We start from the raw sequence: 21843 nt of genomic DNA, 5'->3' as shown, positions 1-21843 counted from the left end.
CCGCCCACCAGGGCCGCCCACGCCACGCCCCCTCCGCCCGCCCGCGCCACGCCCCCTCAGAGGCCCTCGTCACGCCCCCTCTGCCCGCTCTCGCCACGGCCCCTCCGCCCGCTCTCGCCACGCCCCCTCATCCCGCTCTCGCCACGCCCCTCCACGCTCGCCACGCCCCCTTTGCGGCCGGCCGGGCCCGAGCTCTCTGCCCAGGCGGGGTCCGCAGCTGCCGGCCGCGGTGTGCGGGGTCACCGCTTGGGTGAGAAGCCGGACCCGAAACGCTGCACTCTCCCTGGAAAGCCCGGAGCTGAAGTGAAGAAAGGAGAAGGACCCGCTGAGCCAGCGCTTTCCCGGGCTGCAGCCCGGCCCGCATTTTCTCTCCACTCCCGGATTCTAAATTCCCTCCAGACCTTCTCCAGGGATCCCGCCCCCTCCCCGCGGAGCTCCTCACCCACTTCCTGTTCCTCCCGGGCCTTTCCCCACTCCTCTCCCTGCACGAAGCCTGACCCTTAGGCCGCTCCGGGCCCCACTGACCCTAAGATGCTTCTAGAACCCGCCGTGCTCACTGCATCAGGCCGGGCCTGGCTGGACACTGACTCTTCTGTGTGTTTCAAGCTGTTCTAAGGGGGCCGAGGACGCTTCTGGTGGGGTCCGGTTAGGGTGCCAGGTCGCAGTGTGGGATTTCCGTCCAGGGGTCGCCAGGGCCACTGCCCCCAGCGAATCTGTCTTCCAGCCCCACAAATGGATGCAGAGGACGCCACGGGGCCTCCAGACCCACGCTGGCCGCGCTCCTGAATCCGCTCCATCCTTATGGCAAGTCTATGGATAGTTGAGAACATTTCGAGAGATTTTTTTTTCCCTGCCAGCTGGCAGGATACTCCCCGATGCTTAAGGAGAAACTGGATTAAACAGGTGGTCTGGGCCGGGCGCGGTGTAATCCCAGCACTTTGGGAGGCCAAGGTGGGTGGATCACAAGGTCAGGAGTTCGAGACTAGCCTGGCCAATATGGTGAAATCCCCGCCTCTACTAAAAATACAAAAAATAGCCGGGCGTGGTGGCGCACACCTGTAATCCCAGCTACTCGGGAGGCTGAGGCAGGAGAATCGCTTGAACCCGGGAGGCGGAGGCCGCAGTGAGCTGAGATGGCGCCACTGCACTCCAGCCTGGAGGACAGATGGAGACTCCGTCTCAAAACAAAGCAAAACAAAACAAACAAACAAAAAACAGGTGGTCCGTGGCGAGTCCTCGGGCCACCCAGCGCCTCCCCTCAAGCCAATCCACAGGCGAACGAAGCAGGTGCAGATCCGAGCCCATCCACAATAACAGGCCGCCAGTGTGGATCACCTACTAACGACTCAGCGAAAGCAAAATAATAAAAGCTGAAAACCCGCCCCTCAGAGCTTCCACCGCGCTTTGGAGAGTATTTCCCGGGTATCCATCGCCACCTAATGGAAAGAGTGAAAAATGAGGCCGAACAAACTCCATCTGTGAAAAGACACTGCCGGGACACCAGGCACAATGCTTTTATTTTACAGCAGCTTTCCACATATACAAATGACAGGACGCTTTGCGGGAGCTAATTTAAACCTCAGAATATAACTTCAAGCTTTTGGCACAAAACATATGCGTTCACATCGAAGGTTCTCCGTTTTTCTAGGGTAGAAGAAGGAATGGTGCAGGGTTTCAGCTCGGTGAAATGTTACCATATAAAACAGGTGGGAGAGGTGCAGATGAGAGCAGAAAGTGGATTGGTGTCTCTACCAGTGATATCCACTTCCTTAGTCACCTGATAGTATTGCTCATGACACAGGTAAGATCTTAGATGGAGGACCGCCTTCCAGCACGCTAGAATCCTACTGTAAAGTCGAATTCCACCTTAATTCTTAGGAGACTGTCATGCTGAAAGTACGTGCCACTCTAGGGACAATATTATTCTAAAACACACACAGCATCACTTTTTAGTGAAATCTTTTTTTTTTTTTTCTTTTTTTTTTTTTTTGAGACAGAGTCTTACTCTGTTGCCCAGGCTGGAGTGCAGTGGCACGATCTCAGCTTACTGCAACCTCCACCTACCGGATTCAAGTGATTCTCCTGCCTCAGCCTCCCAAGTAGCTGGGATTACAGGCATGCACCACCTCCCAAGTAGCTCTGATTACTGGCATGCACCGACTAATGTTTTGTATTTTTAATAGAGACGGGGTGTTCACCATATTGGCCAGGCTGGTCTCAAACTCCTGGCCTGAAGTGATCCGCCCGCCTCAGCCTCCCAAAGTTCTGGGATTACAGGCATAAGCCACCGCCCAGCCTTGGTGAAAACATTTAAAGCTACTCGTATCATATATATTAAGTTATTAGGCCGGGCGTGGTGGCTCACGCCTGTAATCCCAGCACTCTGGGAGGCCGAGGTGGGCAGATCACGAGGTCAGGAGATCGAGACCATCCTGGCTAACACGGTGAAACCCTGTTTCTACTAAAAATACAAAAAACTAGCCGGGCATGGTAGCGGGCGCCTGTAGTCCCAGCTACTCAGGAAGCTGAGGCAGGAGAATGGCGTGAACCCAGGAGGTGGAGTTTGCAGTGAGCGGAAATCACGCCACTGCACTCCAGCTGGGAAACGGAGCAAGACTCCATCTAACATATATATATTATATATATATTTATATATTTGTTATATATTTATATATATTTGTATATATTTATATTTTTATATATTTATATATTATATATTTATATATTTTTAATATATTTTTATATATATATATAAAGTTACTAGACATCATTTAAAATCCTGTAAATTGGCCGGGCGCGGTGGCTCAAGCCTGTAATCCCAGCACTTTGGGAGGCTGAGACGGGCGGATCACGAGGTCAGGAGTTCGAGACCATCCTGGCTAACACGGTGAAACCCCGTCTCTACTAAAAAATACAAAAAACTAGCCGGGCGAGGTGGTGGGCGCCTGTAGTCCCGGCTACTCGGGAGGCTGAGGCAGGAGAATGGCGTAAAAACCCGGGAGGCGGAGCTTGCAGTGAGCTGAGATCCGGCCACTGCACTCCACCCTGGGCGACATAGCGAGACTCCGTCTCAAAAAAAAATAAAAATAAAAATTAAAATTAAAAAAAAATTAAAAAAAAATAAAATCCTGTAAATGGTTACAATGTTTTATCATGTTATCCAAATCCTATCTGAAAAGCCTATGCACTGGGTACATGGGTTAGGCACTATTGAAAGAGTGTTAGAGTCCTACACTCCGACACTTTCAAAATTATGAAAACTAAAGAAATATAAAAGGGGGCCGGGCGCGGTGGCTCAAGCCTGTAATCCCAGCACTTTGGGAGGCCGAGACGGGCGGATCACGAGGTCAGGAGATCGAGACCATCCTGGCTGACACAGTGAAACCCCGTCTCTACTAAAAAATACAAAAAAACTAGCCGGGCGAGGTGGCGGGCGCCTGTAGTCCCAGCTACTCGGGAGGCTGAGGCAGGAGAATGGCGTAAACCCGGGAGGCGGAGCTTGCAGTGAGCCAAGATCACGCCACTGCACTCCAGCCTGGGTGGCAGAGCGAGACTCTGTCTCAAAAAAAAAAAAAAAAAAAAAGAAATATAAAAGGGTTATCAGCATTTACATGCCATGGCAGCCAAAGGGCAAGGTATTTGGTACGGAAGCCGGTGAAGAGGGAATTTGGAGGACTGCAAATATTGCAACTATTAGAGTATTAACTTTGGTATACTTGGTGCAAGTCTGATATAAAGAGGAGGTTTGTTCCATTTTTTACTTTTCTTATTTTACAGGAAAGCACTTTCCACTGGACTGTGTCCAAACCAGCATCTGGCACCTGGGGAAGGGAGGGTTCAAACACACTGCACATGAAATATAAATAAAAGTTAGAGAATTGTGGATGCGGCAGGCCTTGGTTAGAAGCCAAATATCACAGCTGCCTTTTAAAGGGGTGTGGAAAGAGGGGATTTGCAATGGAAACGATCCCAGAATCATAATTGTAGTGGGTGTTACAAGAAGCCCAAGGAGAGTCATTTGGCATCCTATGAAGAATTAGCCAGTGTGCTCTCGGTTACAGAAATCTCTCTCTGTGTATGTGGTTCACTTAAGGAGAATGTCCCCACTGGTGTTTAGCTAGCGATGTTACATGAATTGACTTGGCTATTCTGAAAACGATTGTTTTAAAATATGTATAAATGAGCCTCAACATGTATCGCACTCTGCAGAACATATTACAGAGTTTTCTCTTCAGAAATTGCATTAGAAGGCACAGGAAGTCACACAAAATACACACAGCACAAATATATACTTGTCACTTTTAAGATGCATAAATCACAGTCTTTGCTCTTTAGAAACAGTAGCACACGTGATGTAGGCCGGGTGCGGTGGCTCACACCTGTAATCCCAGCACTTTGGGAGGCCGAGGGGGGGGGGGGTGGATCACCTGAGGTCGGGAGTTCGAGACCAGCCTGAGCAACATGGCAAAACCCCATCTCTACTAAAAATAAAAAAATTAGCTGGGTATGGTTGCATGCACCCATGGTCCCAGCTACTCAGGAGGCTGAGGTGGGAGGATCACCTAAGCCCGGGAGGTCAAGGCTTTCAGTGAGCTGTGATTGTGTCACTGTACTCCAGATTGGGTGACAGAGTAAGACCCTGTCTCAAAAAAAAAAAAAAAAGAAAAATTAGCTGGCATGGTGGCATATGCCTGTAGTCCTAGCTACTCAGGAGGCTGAGGTGGGAGAATCGATTGAGCCCAGGAGGTTGAGGCTGCAGTGAGCCGTGATTGTGCCACTTCACTCCAGCTTGGGCGACAGAGTAAGACCCTGTTTTTAAAAAAAAATACTACTAATAATAATAATAATTGGCCAGGCGTGGTGGCTCATGCCTGGAATCCCAGCACTTTGGGAGGCTGAGGCGAGTGGATCACAAGGTCAGGAGATTGAGACCATCCTGGCTAACACGGTGAAACCCCGTCTCTACTAAAAATACAAAAAACCAGGCATGGTAGTGGGCGCCTGTAGTCCCAGCTACTTGGGAGGCTGAGGCAGGAGAATGGCGTGAACCCGGGAGGCGGAGCTTGCAGTGAGCTGAGCTATTCTCCTGCCTCAGCCTCATGAGTAGCTGGGACTACAGGTGCCCGCCACCACGCCCAGCTAATTTTTTGTATTTTTAGTAGAGACGGGGTTTCACCATGTTGGCCAGGCTAGTCTCAAACTCCTGACCTCAGGTGATCCACTCGCCTAAGCCTCCCAAAGTGCTGGGATTCCAGGCGTGAGCCACCGCGCCCGGCCTGAGATACCAGTTTTATTGCTGTAGTCTGGAACCAAACTTGCAATGTCTTGAGGTATGCCTGTATATAAACACACAGAAACGTATTCATAACCAAATAAGTAGGAAATATTCATGAACATTCTAGCCCGTGTTTTTGTAACTGGCCATGGGTTGTGGCTGGTATTTAAAATGACCTTTCACTATCCATTCTGTATTCCCTTTGCTTTCAGAAAGCACCTCAGCTGGCTGTGGGTCTTTTCCTGGTGGGTGACCCAAACCTTCATTCCCGAAAGGTCTGGGCCCTTGGTAGTCCTGCCTGGATTGAATCATTGTGGTTTTTCCATTACCCTAAATCACAGACCATGGTCTACTAGGACACCCTGAGGGGCCTCCTCTATTCCAGACGTATTCTTGCTCCCCTCAATTGTGGACTCGTGGTCCAATCTAGGATCAGTCACCCCAGCCAGCACAGTAACTCTCTTACCTGCCTGCTGATTCAGAGGCTGTGGGAGGCCAAACAGGCCCAGCAGAAGTCCTCACTTCGAGTTCAGTGGCACCATTGTTGGGTCTCCTGGAGAAAACATTCCTCCATTTGGAAATACGACTCCTAGGCCAGCAGAGCACGAGGTCATGGGAACAGGAAGCAAACATCTTGCTGCGAGGTCACTAGGGGTACTAGGGACTGGTGTCACTCTCATTGCCACCCCTTGATTCCCAGACCCATGAATCCTAGCTGTGGGAGAAACAGTACCCTACACTCAGTTCTGACTCAGAGCATATACTGCCTCCTGGAGAATTCTGGCCCAGCCCTGCAAGGCCCTGCCACCCAGCTGGTGCTGTACTGGAGTCTTCAAAAGGCCATTCCACCATCCTATCAAACCAGCTGCTTCAAGATGGTCGGCAACATGGTCGTACCGGTGAATTCCACGAGCACGGGCTCGTTACCATACTCTCTTTGCCGTGAAGTGAGTTCCTTGGTCAGAAGCAGTGCAGTGTGGCATAGCGTGACAGTGGATACGGCATTCTGTGAGTCCACGGACGCTAGTTTTGGCAGGAACGTGACGTGCAGGGAAGGCTAATTCCAATCTAGAGTAAGTGTCTATTCCAGTGAGGACAAAATGCTGCCCCTTCCGTGATAGAAGTGATGCAGTGTCATCAACTTGTCACCGGGTTGCTGGCTGATCACCCCAGGGAATGGGGTCACCAGGTCGGTGGCCAATCTCACCCCAGGGAATCGGGTCACCGGGTTGCTGGCTGATCACCCCCGGGATCAATGGCCCCATGTCGGGGGCTCAGGGTTGGTCTCTGTTGCTGGCCACAGTGAGTCAAAGTCTGTGCTGTGAGCCCATGAATAACTTTTATCCCTGCCCTCATGGCCACTTTGTTCATGAGCCCACTGGGCACCACCCATGGTGTCGGGGGCGAGAGGCGGAGCAGCACCCGGAGCACGGGTCATCCTGTCGCTTGATGATTCAGACCCTTCCCTGGTGAGGCCACCCTTTGACAAGCATTTACACGGGACACAAGTATCTTCATGGTTTGTGCCCACATACCTCTTCTCTCAGTTCCCTGGGTTTCCTTGTCACCAAATTTCCAGTCATGTTCCTTCCAAGTCCCTGACTCTCCAGGCAAATCATTGGCTACAGTCCGTGAATCGGTGTATGCTCTCACGTCCGGCCATTTCTCCTTCCAAGCACAACTAACAACCAGGTGCACTGCACCAACATCTGCCCACCAGGAGGATCTGCCTCCGCCACTGCCCTTCAGGGATGTCCAAGGAAGAGGCTGGAGGGCAGCTGCTCAGTTTTGGGCGGAGCCTGCACGTGGTATAGAACCATCCGCAAACTGGGACGTGAGTCTTCGCTTTCTCTGTCATGGGGGACTCTCCATGACGCTAGAGGTGCTGGGAGAGGGGAGGCAGGGTGGAGTTGCGGGAGTGGGAACCAAAGGCCTTTGAAGCTGCTTCTTCATCTAACTTCCCGGTGCCTTCAGGGCCTGCTTGGGCCCGGTCACATGTATACCATCTCCATTAGATGGTGAAGCACCCTGCCGCTGCACACACCCAACCTTACGGCTTGATGGGTCAGAGAACCTCCAGTTCACGACGGGCAGCTCAGGCCACATGGTAACTCCGTGGCCCATGGCTAAGCATCAGTCTCCCAGAAGGCCCAGGAGCAGACCAGAAGCTGTGTCTCAAAAGGAGAGCACTGTCCACAGGATGACAGAGCTTTGTTCCAAAATCCTATAGGCTTGATCTGATTCACCTGTAGGGCCTGCCAAAGGCTGCAGACAGCATCCCTGTCTGCCACGGTCTCGTCAAGCACCACTGGACCGGCTGGATCACGTGGCCCACGTGGAGAGCAGCTTGCATCGCAGTTAGAACCTGCTGCAATGCCGTCTCTCGCTCTGGTCCCTCTTAAAGCTCACTCTGTATCAGGTCACTCTATAACTAGGTCAGGCTAACACACCCAAATGAGGATTGTGTTGTCTTTAAATATCTGGATACTCAATGGCCCAGTCAAGTTGACACATACAGTTACCCATCACACACACTGACATGAGGTATCTTTAAGATGTAGCACAAGAGAAAGAAAGGTGCAGAAGAGGTAGGAAATACTAAGCTATGACTTGTCTGGTTTTTTTTTTTTAAGAAACAGGGTCTTAGGCCGGGTGCGGTGGCTCAAGCCTGTAATCCCAGCACTTTGGGAGGCCGAGACGGGCGGATCACAAGGTCAAGGGATCAAGACCATCCTGGCTGACACGGTGAAACCCCGTCTCTACTAAAAAATACAAAAAACTAGCCGGGCAAGGTGGCGGCGCCTGTAGTCCCAGCTACTCGGGAGGCTGAGGCAGGAGAATGGCGCGAACCCGAGAGGCGGAGCTTGAGATCCGGCCACTGCACTCCCGCCTGGGCGGCAGAGCGAGACTCCGTCTCAAAAAAAAAAAACAAAAAAAAAAAAAAAAAAAGAAAAAAAAAAAAAAAAAAAAAAAACAAAAAAGAAACAGGGTCTTGGCCAGGCGCAGTGGCTCACGCCTATAATCCTAGCACTTTGGGAGGCCAAGGCGGGCGGATCACGAGGTCAAGAGATCAAGACCATCCTGGCCAACATGGTGAAACCCTATCTCTATTAAAAATACAAAAATTAGCCGGGTGTGGTGGTGGACGCCTGTAATTCCAGCTACTCAGGAGACTGAGGCAGGAGAATCGCTTGAAGCCGGGAGGCAGATGTTGCAGTGAGCCAAGATCTCGCCACTGCACTCCAGCCTGGCGACACAGTGAGACTCCATCTTAAAAAAAAAAAAAGGGGGGGGGGAGAAATGGGGTCTTACTCTATCTCCCAGGCTGGGGTATAGTGATATGATCATGGCTCACTGCAGCCTCCAACTCCTGGGCTCAAGTGATCCTCTCACCTCAGCCTCCCGGGTAGCTGGAACTACAGGTGCACTTCACCATGCCTGGATAATTTTTTTTTTTTTTTTTAGAGACAGAGGTCTCACTATGCTGCCCAGGCTGGTCTTGAACTCCTGGCTTCAAGTGATCCTCCCAGCTTGGCCTTCTGAAGTGCAGGGATCACAGGCATGAGCCACTGCACCCGGCCCCATTTGTAATTCTTTTAAGTGGTGAAAAACATGTGTACACACACACACGCACACACACAAATATAATGCTTACATATGCATGAAATGGATCTGGAAAGACATTGAAGGAATAGTAGCAGGTTGCTTGGGGAAGGGAATTGGAAGACTAGAAATAGATGCGACAAAAATATGGAAGGTATGATTTTAGTCCAAAACTAGTTTTTGAATTTTTGAATAAGAACTTATTCAAAGGATAAGCTACTGTAAGTGCAGAACGAAATATTTAAAATACAGCAGGACAACTCTGAATGAAAGAGAAAAATTATCTCACACAGGAAAAATCAAATTCCATCATAACAAAGCTGTTATTTCTACAAAATGTTAGCAGAAAACGAACATTTGGATGATAGACGTTTTCTCAGTCCAGTTCATTCAGGAAATAATTGATTCCACAAAATCTGAATCAAAATGGATGCAAACGAAAAATTTATCCCATTTACTTGGGAGTTGCCTGTAAAAGATTTCACTTGCAGATTAATGCTGTATTAAAAATTTTTTTTTTTTTTTTTTTTGAGACGGAGTCTCACTCTGCCACCCAGGTTGGAGTGCAGTGGCACGATCTCGGCTCACTACAACCTCTGCCTCCCGCATTCAAGCGATTCTCCTGCCTTTCTAGTAGCTGGGATTACAGGTGTGTACCGCCACGCCTGGCTAATTTTTGCATTTTTAGTAGAGACAGGGTTTCACCATGTTGGCCAGGCTGGTCTTGAACTCCTGACCTCAGGTGATCCGCCTACCTCGGCCTCCCAAAGTGCTGGAATTACAGGCGTGAGCCACTGCGCCCGGCCTGTATTACAAGTTTTAATGTCTGTTTTATATTTTCCTTTTTAAAAAGTTCGTATTTTGTGACAGATCCACTAATAAAGGAAATTACTTGATAGAGAAGTACATAAAGCAGAATATGGAGGTGAGATCTGACAAGGATCAAGATGAAGAAAGAGCTATGGCAGACGTGTGGTGCAGATCTTTCTGGCACCAACTTGACCTGTAACTGTGGGAAGCCACCATTATTTATTATTCTTTCTATTATTCCTTTTATCCCTTAGCAAAGCAGGACAAGTCTGGTGTCTGGGTTTTTTTTTTTCTTTTTCGAGATAGTTCTCACTCTGTCACCCAGGCTGGAGTGCAATGGTACGATGATGGCTCACTGAAGCCTCGAGCTCCCGGGCTCAAACAATCCTCCCACCTCAGCCTCCCAAGTAGCTGGGACTACAGGCACCTGTCACCATGCCCAGCTAATTTTTTTTTTTTTTTTTTTTTTGAGATGGACTCTCGCTCTGTCACCCAGGCTGGAGTGCAGTGGCGCGATCTTGGCTCACTGCAAGCTCCACCTCCCGGGACACGCCAGTCTCCTGCCTCAGCCTCCCGAGTAGCTGGGACTACAGGCGCCCGCCACCACGCCCAGCTAATTTTTTGTATTTTTTAGTAGAGACAGGGTTTCACCATGTTAGCCAGGATGGTCTCGATCTTCTGACCTCATGATCTGCTCCCCTTGGCCTCCCAAAGTGCTGGGATTACAGGTGTGAGCCACCGCGCCCGGCCTAATTTTTGTATTTTTTTGTAGAGACACAGTCTCACTATGTGACCAAGGCTGGTCTCGAACTCCTGGGTTCAAGTGATCCTCCTGCCTTACCTTCCAAAGTGCTGGGATTACAGGCATGAGCCACCATGCCTGGCCATTAGTCTCCACTTCCTAAACAAGTTTCCTAACTCTTTTCTGACTTCCTTGTAGAAGCGTAAGGTGCTAGAGAAAACATTATGCATTTTTCTATCTGCTTCCAACACTTTTCAGATCAGATCTGAGGATTATAACTTGTTCCTACGTGGGGCATGGTGGCTCACGCCAGTAATCCCAGCACTTTGGGAGGCCGAGACAGGCAGATCACTTGAGGTCAGGAGTTCAAGACCATCCTGGCCAACATGGTGAAACGCTGTCTCTACTAAAAATACAAAAATTAGCCAAGCCTGCCGGCACATGCCTGTAATCCCAGCTACTTGGGAGGCTGAGGCAGGAGAATTGCTTGAACCCGGGAGGCAGAGTTTGCAGTGAGCCGAGATCTCACCATTGCACTACAGCTTCAGTGAAGAAGCAAGACTCTGTCTCAAAAAAACAAAAACAAAAACAAAAACAAAACCCGCTAAACTTGGACAGAAGCACCTGTGTCTTCCTGGGCACAAGTTGTAAAAGCAACACGTTGAGTTCAGATTTTCTCCTGGCATGAAGCAAAATTCAGAGCAGGGAGCACGATCACAGTCCTGTGTGGGAAGATCATTCTGTGAATCGTTTGGAGAAAAGCAAGGTAGGAGTCCCAAAACCAGTTAAGAGCCTATTAATTAAAAGGCCGGGTGCAGTGGCTCACGCCGTAATCCCAGCACTTTGGGAGGCTGAGGTGGCAGGATTGCTTGAGCCCAGGAGTTTAAGACCAGTCTGGGCAATAGAGTAAGAACTAGTTTCTATAAAAAAGGGTTTTAAAAATTAGCCTAGCATGGTGGCACACGCCCATGGTCCCAGCTACTTGGGGGAGCTGAGGTAGGAGGATTCCTTGAGCCCAGGAGGTCGAGGCTGCAGTGAGCCGTGATGGTGCCACTGCACTCCAGTTTGGGCCATAAAGACCCTGTCTCAGAAAAAAAGAGGCTCAGAGAAGACATTACTTCCAATTAGATTAATCAGAAAAGGTAAGTTTTGAAGGGCAGGAATCTTTTAAAGACAGAACTGAGGGGCATGGGTAGAGTGTTGTGAGAAGAAAAAAGAATTACTAGCAAAAGTTCACAAGGGTCTGAGCGCAGTGGCTCACGCCTGTAATCCCAGCACTTTGGGAGGCTGCGGCGGGCAGATCACCTGAGGTCAGGAGTTCAAGAGCAGCCTGGCCAACAGGGTGAAACTCTGTCTCTACTAAAAATATAAAAAATTAGCTGGGCATGGTGGCTCACGCCCGTAGCTGGGGTTGGGAGCCTGAGGCAGGAGAATCACTTAAAGCTGGGAGGTGGAGGTTGCAGTGAGCCGAGATCACACCATTGCACTCCAGCCTGGGCGACAGAGCGAGAGTCCATCTCAGAAAAAAGAAAAAAAAAAAAATGTGGTCCCCAACCAGCAGCAGCATCACCTGGGAAATCCAAAATGTACACACCCACCTCAGACCTTAGTCAGAAACTAACTCTGCACTCAGCAGCTTAACCACCTGGTTCTCAGTGATGGTTTGGGGCAGTCTCAGGGACCTGCAGGAAGCCCAGCCCTCGCCTGGCCAATACTCTATTTATGAAGATGAACAGACGATGCTGTTACATGACCTTCACTGTGGAGACAGAAGGCGGGGACCGATGGTGCTCAGGGCTGGGCCTGGGGGACTCCATCCGGAGCCTGGGGTGCTGTTTATCGCTGGCTGCCCATGGGACCCCACGACTCATGGCTGGAGGCCCCACGCCCCCTGCCTTGTTTCCATCTGTTGCAGCCAGCAGCGTCAAGCCTTATCCCATCTGTCACACCAGCCCAGACAATAAATGTCCTCTTGCGGGGAAAGTGACTTCAGAGAGAAAAGCTAAGAGCCACTCCACCCCCACATGAGCCTGTGCAGCTGTCTGGTCTCCATTTTTGCCGGGTGGGGTATTCCATCCTGATCTGGGGCAACGTGTCCCAAAAGTATGGCTTCCAGTAAGGCTCATTAGGTCCCACCCATTTCTTCTCTAGGTACCCAAAGACACCCCCCCAACTTTTTTTTTTTGAGATGGAGTCTCGCTCTGTCTCCAGGCTGGAGTGCAGTGGTGCCATCTCGGCTCACTGCAGCCTCCGCCTCGTGGGTTCAAGCGGTTCTCCTCCCTCAGCCTCCCGAGTAGCTGGGACTACAGGTGTGCGGCCACCATGCCCAGCTAATTTTTGTATTTTTAGTAGAGATGGGGTTTCACCATGTTGGCCAGGCTGGTGTCTATCTTTTGACCTTGTGACCCGCCCGCTTCAGCCTCCCAAAGTGCTGGAATGACAGGCGTGAGCCCCCACGCCCGGCCAATGTCCTTAAGAGGACACTTCACTTCCTCTTACAACTCACACATATCTGTGAGGCTCCTGGGCTATGGAAGACCCCAGTCCTTTCGCAGCTCTTGATGGAAATTGTGTTTCAGCCTTCTGAATAAAACGACCACTGTTTACTTAGAGGAATCTTTTTTTTCTTTTGGACAGGGTCTGGTTCCATTACCATGCTGGAGTACAGTGGCACGATCATGACCCACTGCAGTCCCAGCCTTCCAGACTCAAGCAATTTTCCTGCCTCAGCCTCCCGAAGTGCTGGGATTACAGGTGTGAGCCACCATGCCCAGCAAAGGAATCTTTTTTGATCAACATCTTCTGAGAGCCCGTGGCCCAAGTAAGCAGATGCTTGCTACGGCACTGCCTTCGGGCCATTAGCAAAAAGTGGGCTTAAATGCCCAGAGGTGTTCTCAGGCCACATTTTGTTCATACCAGGAGTGCACAATGATGCCAAAGTGTTAGCATTCTTGGGACTGAAAACCTTCCTCCAACGTCCTCTAGGATTTTCCTGGATACGACCAGAAATCCATTCCCAATTTCCCTGCCTCCAGGCCCCGATTCTGGATTCCTCAAAGAGGAGAACGTGTTCTTGGTTCCCAAAATATGCTTGCAGTGCAGTGGTATAACGGCAAATGTTTAACAACAATAACAAAAAGGCCCTAACTGGCCAGGAGCGGTGACTCTCGCCTGCAATCCCAGCACTTTGGGAGGCCAAGGTGGGTGGATCACCTGAGATCAGGAGTTCAAGACCAGCCTGACCAACATGGTGAAACCCCGTCTCTACTAAAAATACAAAAATTAGCCAGACGTGGTGGCACACACCTGTAATCCCCGCTACTCAGTAGGCTGAGGCAGGAGAATCGCTCAAACCTGGGAGGTGAAGGTTGCAGTAAGCCGAGATTGCACCACGGCACTCCAACCTGGGTGACAAGAGCAAGACTCTGTCTCAAAAGAATAATTTAAAAAATTAAGGCAATACATTATCAGGAGTTTTTGAGCTGGTTAAGTACAGTTATTATTAAACATTACATTCTCGGCTCATGCCTGTTGTCCCAGCACTTTGGGAGGCCGAGGGGGGTGGATCATGAGGTCAGGAGTTCAAGACCAGCCTGGCAAACATGGTGAAATCCCATCTCTACTAAAAATATAAAAATTAGCCGGGTGTGGTGGCAGGTCCCTGTAATCCCAGCTACTGGGGAGCCTGAGGCAGAGAACTGTTTGAACCCAGGAGGTGGAGGTTGCAGTGAGCCGAGATTGTGCCACGGCACTCCAGCCTGGGTGACAGAGCAAGACTCTGTCTCAAAAGAATAATTTTTAAAAGTAAGGCAATAAATTATCAGTTTTTTAGCTGATTGTTAAGCATAGTTGTTATTAAAAATTACATTTTATACATTTATAATCAAATTACACTAAAACCAGGTAATGTGTGCTCAAAACTCACCACCTCCTAAAAGTTTTACTACACCGTACTCCTATCTATGCTGTTGAGGTTATTTCCATAGATTGTATCTGTGTGATAGAAACATTGTCTAACCACATACTGCTGTGAGTCTTCCCAATTCTGACTGATGACCTTGCTTGGTAGTTTGAAATCAGCCACTATGGGGATATTGACACCACTCAAGTCAGCAAATGCTATAAGTTAGGATTTTTTTTTTTTTTTTTTAGACCGAGTCTTGCTCTTGTCGCCCAGGCTGGAGCAGGACGGCGCGATCTTGGCTCACTGCAACCTCCACCTCCCGGGTTTAAGTGATTCTCCTGTCTCAGCCTCCCAAGTAACTGAGATTACAGGCGCCTGCCACCATCTGGCTAATTTTTGTATTTTTAGTAGAGACGGGGTCTCCTGCCTCAGCCTCTCAAGTAGCTGGGAATACAGGCATGCACCACCATGCCCAGCTAATTTTTTTTTTTTTTTTTTTTTTTTGTATTTTTAGTAGAGATGGGGTTTCACCATGTTGGTCAGGCTGGTCTCGAACTCCTGACCTCATGATCCACCGCTCTCGGCTCCCAAAGTGCTGGAAGACAAGCGTGAGCCCCCGCGCCCGGTCCAAGCATTTCCAGCACACGTTCACGCGTGTCTACAAAGCGTCCAGCCCTCACCGCACCTTCCGGGACCACAGGATTTAACCCCTCCTCGCCCGATGACAGCAGGAGGCGGAAAGGGCAGCGAGAATGCTCGCGCGCCCCCTCCCGGCGATCCGGAGCACGGCAGCCCCGGAGCGCGCGGCCGCTCCTCGCTCCCCTCAGCAGCGCGTAGGAGCCCCGCGCGGGGCCGAGACGCGAGAGCACGCGCAACGCTTCCTGGGAAATGTAGTTGGATGTCGGATTGGAACTACAAATCTCTGTACTCACCGCGCTGCAGCCCCGACCGTGTGGGCGCTTTCTGGTGAATCTGAATCTCGTTTGTCTGTGACATGGGGAAAGCTGTTCAAGCCCAATTCCATTTTCACAAGAGGCTTTCTTTTTGGAAACACGATAGCGCTGTCGCTGATGCGCGCACGACGTCTCTTGCGGCCGCGGCTTCCTCTTGCTGCGAATCTGCCGTTACAGACGGTGGCTAGTGTCAGGGCTCGCAGCGTGACGCTTGTCGAATCTGCTGCGGGGGGAAGGACGCGAGGGTTGCTTGGGCAGCGACTGTCATGGCGGCGGCCGCCTCCAATGCCGGGGCTTCGGCCCCTGAGGCAGCGGGTTCCGCCGAAGCTCCGCTGCAGTACAGCCTTCTCCTGCAGTACCTGGTGGGTGACAAGCGTCAGCCCCGGCTCCTGGAGCCTGGGAGCCTGGGCGGGATCCCAAGTCCAGCCAAGAGTGAGGAGCAGAAGATGATCGAGAAGGTGATGGAAAGCTGTGCCTTCAAGGCTGCGCTGGCCTGCGTGGGAGGTGAGGCCGGGCGAGTGGGATGCTTGGGAGGCTGAGGGCCTGGACGGCAGTGGGGATCTCTGCAGAGAAGACCACGCGCCTGGGAGGCGAGGGACTGCGGGCCTTGACCTTGACCACACCCCCACCTCGTTCCGTGAACGTCACCTCTCCTGCCCCCTCAGCTCAGCTTTCTTGATGAAAATTGCATCAGAAAATTGCTGTGGTTGGGGCCTAAAAGTTATTACATGACATCCTGGCTCACACGGTGAAACCCTGTTTCTACTAAAAATATAAAAAATTAGCCGGGCATGGTGGTGGGCGCCTGTAGTCCCAGCTATTCGGGAGGCTGAGGCAGGAGAATCGCTTGAGCCCAGGAGGCGGAGGTTGCAGTGAGCCGAGATCGCGCCATTGCACTCCAGCGTGGGCGACAGAGCGAGACTCCATCTCGAAAAGAAAAAAGTGATTACATGGGTGACTTCATTCATCCGTTCATTCCCTTGAATTCGCTCATTCTCTTAAATCCTTCAACAAATCGTTCCTAAGCAACTATCACGTGCCAGGAGAGAGAGACAAGAGCCTGGTCTTCACGGGGCCGTATTATACTATGTGGAGAAGAATGTCGAGCAGGAACTCTGCAGAGGAATGATGCAGACATATGGAAACGCACATGCAGACGGCGCTAGGGCAGCGGTTGCTTGAGGTTTGGAAAACTGAAAGACCACTGTGACTAGACAGCAGCGAGCAAGGAGAGACGAAGTCTGCACTTGTCCTTCTACGTTTCCCTTAAGCTTTTTGGGGATTTGAGAATGTACGGTATTCCTTCTGTGTGCAGGGTAAATAGGTTGGCTACATTTGCAGATGAGTTTAAGTCTCACTGAGAATGAAAGACATTTAAGAAATGAATGTAGTGAGAATGTCAATGAAAACAAGTGAAGTAGGAAGAAAGGTCTTTTTTTGTTGTTGAGTAAGACCATAGGTGAGACTGGAGCTGCGTCTTGAAGGATTGAGAAAATACAGGTAGGCAGAGTGGGTGCGGTGGCTCATTCCTGTATAATCCCAGCTCTTTGGGAGGCTGAGGCAGGTGGATCGCTTGATCCCAGGAGTTCAAGACCAGCCTGGCCAATATAGCAAAACCCCATCTCTACGAAAAATACAAAAATTAGCTGGTATGCACCTGAGAGCCCAGCTACTCGGGAGCCTGAGGCAGGAGGATCTCTTGAGCCCAGATGGTTGAGGCTGCAGTGAGCTGTGATTGAGTTACCGCACTCCAGCCTGGGTGACAGAGCAAGATCCTGTCTCAAAAAAAAAAAAAAAAAAAAAAAAAAAAAAAAAAAAAGGACTGGGCACATGGCTCATGCCTGTAATCCCAACACTTTGGGAGGCCAAGGCAGGCGGATTACGAGGTCAAGAGGTCAAGACCATCCTAGCCAACATGGTGAAACCCCGTCTCTACTAAAAATACAAAAATTAGCTGGGCATGGTGGTGTGTGCCTGTAATCCCAGCTACTCGGGAGGCTGAGGCAGAAGAATGGCTTGAAACCAGGAGGTGGAGGTTGCAGTGAGCCGAGATCACGCCATTGCACTCCAGCCTGGCAACAGAGACTCCATCTCAAAAAAAAAGGAAGAAAATACACTTAGGCAAAGGAGAAATGTTATTTCAAGTTTGGGGTTGAGTCGGGGGGAGATTTGGGCATTTCGCTTACAGGCATTAGGGCAGTAGTTGATGTTTTTTACAAAGAGTAACAAGAGGTAATGAACATGGTGAATTAGGATAGAGTCTGGTGAAGGAAAGAAAAATCTGTAGATGAGAAGGCCAGAGAGGAAGTTTGCGAGACTGAAGCTTCATGAGGGCATGGACTGGGTGTTTGCTCCTCACTCCGCCTGACCCTAATAAATCACTGATAGAGTTGTTGAAAGGATGAATGGGGTCTTCATAGTGCTCCACAGTTGAAGTGATGAAGGCCCCGGACTGGGGTGGTAATTGTGGACGTAGGCAGGGATGGACTTGACTTGCAAAAGTAGGATGAAAGATTTTGCCGTGTTTCATGACTGACTGGTTATAGGAGGAAGTAAAAGAAGCCGTCAGAGGTGCTCCTAGTGTTTGGAGATGGCATGACTGGAAGGAAGGAGCTGTAGGCAGGAAAGTCTGGAGGGGAGGTGCCCATGATTGTATTGAACTCATATTGACCATGAAGCCATGAGAGGGCATCCACATGGACATGTCCAGCAGGCTCAGGAAGGTCAGATGTGGAAAACAGTGTGGGATTTGCCATTAGGTAGCTGTGTGGCCTTGGGAGAAGTTGCTTAACCTCTCTGAGCCTCAGTTTATCTATAGAAAGGAGAGGCTAATAGCATCTGTCTCACTGGATTATTGTGAAGAATGAATGAGGCTGTGGCATATCTGGCATGTGGTGCTCAGTAAAGCATTACTGTGAATGTCACAGTGGCCAAGAGAGTGATTTGCAAAGTGGATAGCTGAACTTGAGGGTGACTAGTTTACATATGAGAGTGTAGAGAGAATAAGAGGGTTAAAGATGGAATCTTGAGAAATGTTAGGGAAGGGAAGAAGAAATCCTAGAGGAGACAGAGAAGATGATGTCAGTCAGACAGACCCTGGATTGTGCAAAACTCTCCACCAGGCAAGTGGAGAGTTTGAGTGGCAAGAGGGGGGTGTCCTTTGCACCAGTGGTCATCCAAAAGTATGGCCCTTCCAGGATGATCCCAATACAGTAATCCAGAAAACATGCCAAAGACACCTTCATCTCTGTGTTTGCTTCTAGGATTTGTCTTAGGAGGTGCATTTGGGGTGTTTACCGCTGGCATCGATACGAACGTGGGCTTTGACCCGAAGGATCCTTACCGTACACCGACTGCGAAAGAAGTTCTGAAAGACATGGGGCAGAGAGGAATGTCCTATGCCAAAAATTTTGCCATTGTGGGAGCCATGTTTTCTTGTACTGAGTGTTTGGTAGAATCTGTAAGTGTCTCTGCCTTCTGAGAAATCCTTGCTGGGGCCACCATTTCATGACTTTTAAAGAGAAACTGCTCTTTAAAAGTTATTTGAAAGTTGTTACTAGAAAGCAGATCAGAAGCATCAGATACGTTCTAGGTTGAACTTCCATAAAATAGTCTCTAATGCAGACTTTGTGTGTGTTTACAGTATGGGCTTGCATTATATTTTACTTTTTGTAGGCTAGAAGGTAGCTAATGATTTTAAACATGAGACTTACTGGAGAGCCCCTTGAAGAAATTTTCATTACATTTCAAATGCTGGACTTGGTTTCAGCACTCCGGCGCCACCTGCAGGAAGCATCTATGAACACATACTCTATATATACACACGTATATATACACACAGTATGTATATATACATATATACACACACACACGCTGTATACTTATGAACTGTATCTTTGAGAAAGATTAGGTTTCCTTTGGGTAGGGACTGAATGAGCTAACTAGCAACCCTGTGTATTCTTCCTTAATGGTCCCGCTTGGCTTGTTTGTTTGGCTCTAACATGTACTTCTCCGCCCACAGTACCGGGGAAAATCGGATTGGAAGAACAGTGTCATTAGTGGCTGCATCACTGGAGGAGCCATTGGTTTCAGAGGTTAGTAAACGGCTCTCGAATGCTTTTCCTTTGTGGCCTTGGACAACGTGCTGAGGTTGTCATTTCCAAACACACGAGTGTTCCAGGGACACTTGATCTTCTTCCCCTCTGACAAATAAATCATGTTTGTTTCTGTGTTAACTCGGGTTTGGAAACTCGCTAGGATCTAGATTAGGGTTTCTCATTGTTGGCACTATTGACATTTTCGACCAGATGAGTCTTTGCTGGGATTGGGTCTGTTTTGTGCATTCTGAGATGTTTAGCAGTACCCCCGGCCTCTACCCACGAGATGCAAGCAGCATCCCTGTCAGTTGTAACTTTTTTTTTTTTAAAGAGACCGAATCTCACTCTGTTGCCCAGGCTGGAGTGCAGTGGCATGATGTTGGCTCACTGCAACCTCCACCTCCTGGGTTCAGGTGATTCCCCTACCTCAGCCTTCCAGGTAGCTGGGATTACAGGCACCTGCCACCACGCTCGGCTAATGGTTTTTTTTTTGTTTTTTTTTGTTTTTTGTTTTTTTTTTGGTATTTTTTTAGTAGAGACCGGATTTCACCTGGTCTCAAACTCCTGACCTCGTGATCTGCCTGCCTCAGCCTCCCAAAGTGCTGGGATTACAGGCGTGAGCCACCACATGTGGCCAACATTTTTCTCAATAATTCTAGACAATTGTCTGTTTTAATTCTAGATAGAAATTATAACAGTAATATCTTTCTGCCCTCAGGGATTCTGATTTTTACCCATTGAATGCTAAGTACAGATATTCTAGAAATATTAGATTATCAGCTCTAAAAAAAAAAAAAAAAAGAGGAAAAAAAAAAACAATTTGCTGCCACTTCTCCCTGTTGGCATGTCCGTTCAGAGTGTGGGGGAGGGCCTTGGTGACTTGACTTTCCTAGAAGCATCAGTGTTTTATCACTGGGCCACTTTCCATCTGTCATGCCCTGACTTACCCAGAGCAAAAAGCTGGTTTTCTCATCTTCTGAGGGACAGGATGATTTGCTGTCATGAAACTGGTTTTGCTCCTCAGGCACCATTAATGACTGACCAAGTAACTTCTCTGCCGGTCGTCCCATGGCTCAGCTATGCCAGGGCCTCTCTGAGAAGCGCTGCTGTCTCAAGGACTGCTTTGATCACCTTCCCAGGAACTTATTCCGTAAACAAACCAGGGTCAAGGCCATATGCTTTCATTTGATTCCAAGGGCTGCTTCTCTTAACCAGTTTCCTGCCTGTGAGGGGCTGTTTCCCTAAGACTAGAAATACCCTTTGAAGGAGAAAAGCTAAACAAATGTAGTTAGATAAAGCACACTGGGTTAGATCACATACACTGCTTCACTGATGTCTTCCGGAGCGGTGATCGCTTGAATGACTCGCGGTGCTTAAGCTTGTTTCATGGCACCTGAGGGTGTGCAGACTTTCCGCGAGTGCCTCCTCAGCCAGCAGGTGTCACTCACCACAGGTCGTGTTCTTTCTGTTTGTTTGACAGCTGGCTTAAAGGCTGGGGCCATTGGTTGTGGAGGTTTTGCTGCTTTCTCTGCTGCGATTGATTATTACCTCCGGTGAGAGTAACTGCCCGTGGGGAAGAACGATGCCAACTCTCCAGAGTGAGCCCAGGCTGCTCTCTGGAGGACAGTGTCCGGACCACACCAGGGCCTGGCTTCAGGGCCTGAAGACATTCGTTTCCCCTCGTGTCACTGGTATTCTGAGGGAGCTGCCTGGCTTCTCTGCCTCCAGCCTTCGGGGAGCCACACTTGGCTGCTCCTGGACTCCAGCCAACCTTCACAGAGGACGTCCCATGCCGGATTCTCTCAGAGCAGATCGGGAGACAGGATGTTGACATATAGGAATTCAGCTCCCCAAAGCTTCAGGCCTGACCACAGCTGGCCCTCTAGGTTGTTTGGTGTTGTGGGCACAGAGGTGGCAGTGTCTCTACAGGCACCCGGGAAGCTGTTCTACTTTGGAACTCCGTGCAACTATCCGTCTCGAACACCAGGGCAGGGCAAGGCGGATGGATGCCGTCCAACCAATTATCTCACTTGTTTTGTGTTCTGCCATCCTTTTTTTAAAAAAAATACACCCCCACCCCCCGCCACACACACCTTACAGTTCAAAAGGTTGGTTTATTTCTATTTTCAAATTCCCTAATTCTAAAAACAGTGCCAGGTGGCCCAGAGATACCATCTGAAGGGAAAGAATGGCAAAGCTCCGAGGAGGCTGGGGATGGGGAGGCTGAGGCAGGGTTGCTAGAGAACTGTCACCCTCACCAAGATTGTTACATCTGCCAGGGCCTGCCTCAAGAAGCCCAGCCCAGCCTCTTCCTGGGATGCACTGAAATCCCATCCATGAACTCGTTGGGCCTCCTGTGCTGGCCGAGAGGCACACACTGGCTTCACAGCGTGACTGCTGGACCAGGCTGAGCTCGAGGTCACACGTGAAGGGCCCTGCTGTGGTCATCTTGGTGACTC

The 21843-nt window shown here is 49.7% G+C and overlaps 1 protein-coding gene across 1 annotated transcript; it reads left to right on the top strand.

The window, feature by feature from the left end:
- The first annotated feature begins 15523 nt into the window (after positions 1-15523).
- Positions 15524-21491, top strand: TIMM22 (translocase of inner mitochondrial membrane 22). The gene is made up of 4 exons (XM_050763597.1): positions 15524-15791; positions 18551-18747; positions 19309-19381; positions 20865-21491. Exons 1-4 carry the CDS (start codon positions 15554-15556, stop codon positions 20939-20941), a joined length of 585 nt encoding a protein of 194 aa, XP_050619554.1. The 5' UTR covers positions 15524-15553; the 3' UTR covers positions 20942-21491.
- The last annotated feature ends 352 nt before the right edge of the window (positions 21492-21843 follow it).

Source organism: Macaca thibetana, chromosome 16 (genome assembly GCF_024542745.1).
Source record: "Macaca thibetana thibetana isolate TM-01 chromosome 16, ASM2454274v1, whole genome shotgun sequence".
Classification (NCBI taxonomy): Eukaryota; Metazoa; Chordata; class Mammalia; order Primates; family Cercopithecidae; genus Macaca; species Macaca thibetana.
Note: the sequence above shows the minus strand (reverse complement) of the source record. Positions and strands in the feature narration are given on the sequence as shown.

Coding starts and splice junctions, on each gene's coding strand:
- TIMM22 (XM_050763597.1), top strand. CDS start 15,554: ATGGCGGCGGCCGCCTCCAATGCCGGGGCTTCGGCCCCTGAGGCAGCG. Junction 15,792..18,550: donor TGCGCTGGCCTGCGTGGGAG/GTGAGGCCGGGC, acceptor GTTTGCTTCTAG/GATTTGTCTTAGGAGGTGCA. Junction 18,748..19,308: donor CTGAGTGTTTGGTAGAATCT/GTAAGTGTCTCT, acceptor CTCCGCCCACAG/TACCGGGGAAAATCGGATTG.